Source organism: Acomys russatus, chromosome 12 (genome assembly GCF_903995435.1).
Source record: "Acomys russatus chromosome 12, mAcoRus1.1, whole genome shotgun sequence".
Taxonomy (NCBI): Eukaryota; Metazoa; Chordata; class Mammalia; order Rodentia; family Muridae; genus Acomys; species Acomys russatus.
The window spans coordinates 28,647,586-28,650,224 of NC_067148.1; the positions used below are offsets into that span (position 1 = coordinate 28,647,586).

The 2,639-nt window shown below is 47.9% G+C and overlaps 1 protein-coding gene across 1 annotated transcript; it reads left to right on the forward strand.

Annotated features, from left to right (window-relative positions):
• The first annotated feature begins 1,362 nt into the window (after positions 1–1,362).
• Positions 1,363–1,723, forward strand: Tnp1 (transition protein 1). Its single transcript, XM_051154124.1, has 2 exons — positions 1,363–1,501; positions 1,695–1,723. Exons 1-2 carry the CDS (start codon positions 1,363–1,365, stop codon positions 1,721–1,723), a joined length of 168 nt encoding a protein of 55 aa, XP_051010081.1.
• Positions 1,724–2,639: the final 916 nt, after the last annotated feature.

The following is a 2,639-nucleotide window of genomic DNA, read 5'->3' on the forward strand; positions in this document are numbered from 1 at the left end:
CCGGAAGTGTTAAGAATGTGAAGAGGGTGCTGTAATGAGACTTGTGGACTGTTGACCTGAAACTACCAGTGGAAAAAGCTACTAAAGCATGAAAGGAACTGGCACTTGTAACATCTTTTCTTACTTATATACATGAGAAACATAAGGCAGGGGGTAGAACTACATCCCCCCTTCTACTCAAGCAGCTTTTGCTAAGAAACCTACATGCTTGCTCAGTTCTTGATTAAGAACGGTAATAGAGAAAACTGTCTGCTGAAGTTTGATTGAACTCAGTATGAGTTAAGGAAGACCAAAATGTTGGATGACAAGGCTTCCTGACTCATATACTCAACAATCATTGCTTAGTTTCTCTATTTAGAAGTCACAAACACACTTCAAACCCATATACAAAAGCCCAGCCTGACTGATCCTGGCACCTCAAGCATCCACACAGCTGCATTACACAGAAACAGGCCACTCCTTGACACCATCTGCTCTCATCCGCCACATCCATCTCCAAGACTCCATCCTTGCCTAGCTCTATCTCAGCCACTGTCAGGTCCTTTCTCCTGAACTACTGCTTTGGTCTTTTATTCACCCCCATCCCCACTTAGCATCAATAGAATTCACTGTGTAGATGGCTGATCAGTGCTGTAACAAACTTCATCCACTAGGTTGGAAGTCCCATGCACACAGGACTTTTGTCTCTAGACTATGCCTTTAGACTATTTCCCTAGAGCCCAAACATGTAACATCTTCAGCTCCCAAACAGACAAGTAGAAACCTTTGGGAAAGATCTTTGTCACATCTTCAGGGGTTCTGGTTCTACTAGTTGGTAGCGGATAGAAACCAGGGACATTGCCAAAGATCCCAAACCACACAAGACAAACCAAAACTTACTCAGGCCCTGATGTCGAAAGTGCAAAGATTGGGAAGGAAACTTCATTTTTGATCACAGTGAATCAGCTCTCCTAGACTCAAGTGTTTATGAAAATGCATTTGCTGCTTGCAGGCGCTATGAGACTGATACATGCACACTTAGTGACTTTTATTCCCTACAGACAACATACTTTAATGACCACCAGTAAAACTCTTTCCAGACCTTGTATAGAAGTGGGACTTAGTTATTCAGTACCTGTCTGAAAAGCCTTCGTAAACCTAAAGAGGGAATCTCAAAATTGAGAACCAGACTTGAGCTGCACTGCACAGGCTGCCTTGCTTCATATGTAGCACCAAGGGGTATCAAAGACTAGTGACATCACAAGAAAGCCCCACCCAGCTGCTAGGCCACACCCCTCTGCAGTCACAATGGCTAAGACCTTAAATACATGGACTCCTGGCCCTGCCGGCCTTGCAAAGCCCCTCATTTTGGCAGAACTTACAATGTCGACCAGCCGCAAGCTAAAGAGTCATGGCCTGAGGAGAGGCAAGAACCGAGCTCCTCACAAGGGTGTCAAGAGGGGTGGCAGCAAGAGAAAATACCGGAAGAGCAGCCTGAAGAGTAGGAAACGAGGCGATGACGGTAAGTGAGGGGTGAGCAGGAGAGCAGGGACATGCTCTCTCCCAGCCACCTTCATGGAGGTGGTCCTCAGCAGAAACCAGCAAGCTCAGCCTAAGATGCTAGAGTTCCTCCGGTGGCTGAGTTCCTGGGGACAGGGATTCTTATGGCTATGTTCTAATGGGTGTCCCTGTTGTCAATCTGTCCTTCTCCACAGCAAGTCGCAACTACCGAGCCCAAGTGTGATGCGGCAATGAGCTCTGCCCTGGTGGACTTCAAACAGCACCAGGCAGCAACCAGAGGACAGCAGAGGGGAACTGCCAAAGAGATCTGAAGTTAGACCAAAGCCAGAGAAAGATCCTATCGAGAGTGGGTAAAATGCCAGGCGTGACGAAGTAAGGGAATTTATACGTTGGCTGTTTCTCCCCAACATCTCAATAACATTTTGAAAACAAATAAAATTGTGAAAAATGAATTTGGGAAGTAAGGTTATTGCTTCCGCCATTTTTCTAGTGCAGCTTTGCTGTGGTAGTCTGCAGCCGACTGTCACCCAGACAAAACCAGGTTCCTGCTTCTGGTTCCTGCTTCTGCCTCTCGTGAAGCAGCCACCAATTCCAGGCTCCATGCTCAACAGGTCACGGGAAGCCAACAGGGAGATGTCCTCCTCTCCCTGCTTGGATCTTACACAGATCCTTGGTCCAGGTGGGGTCACTTATCCAGTAGCCTAAGTGAACCCTGAAATCTCCACGCAAGGTCTCGGTACACAGCAAGTTGGGCAGTACAACCACCAGGTGATGTGCACCAGTCTGAGTCACAGAAGGCGAGGAGGGTGAGGCCTCTGGCTGGGGGAACAGTGGGCAGGTGTGCAGAGGGGCACTGGGGAATGGGTCCTCATGCTTTATAGGCAGACACTGTCAATTTGGGCAAACTGATCTTGGAAGCATCTTGGTCCATCAGAACAAATGTGCAAGGTGGCTATGCCTTCCATGAGAGCCAAGGTGGCAAATGCTGGTAACATTTGCACAAGTTTTACCAAGCGGTGTTTGCCTCCTGCCTTCTCTACTACATGGCAGAACTTGGGATGGTGGGCGGTTTCTAAGCAGACTCAGCATAGCTGTGCATAGTGGTCGCCTCAGTGAGGGAAATAGAGCAGTGGTGACAC

Bases quoted from the DNA above. Each gene is read 5' to 3' on its own strand.
- Tnp1 (XM_051154124.1), top strand. From the start codon at position 1,363: ATGTCGACCAGCCGCAAGCTAAAGAGTCATGGCCTGAGGAGAGGCAAG. The intron at 1,502-1,694 runs GTAAGTGAGGGG...CCTTCTCCACAG, and splicing joins TAGGAAACGAGGCGATGACG to CAAGTCGCAACTACCGAGCC.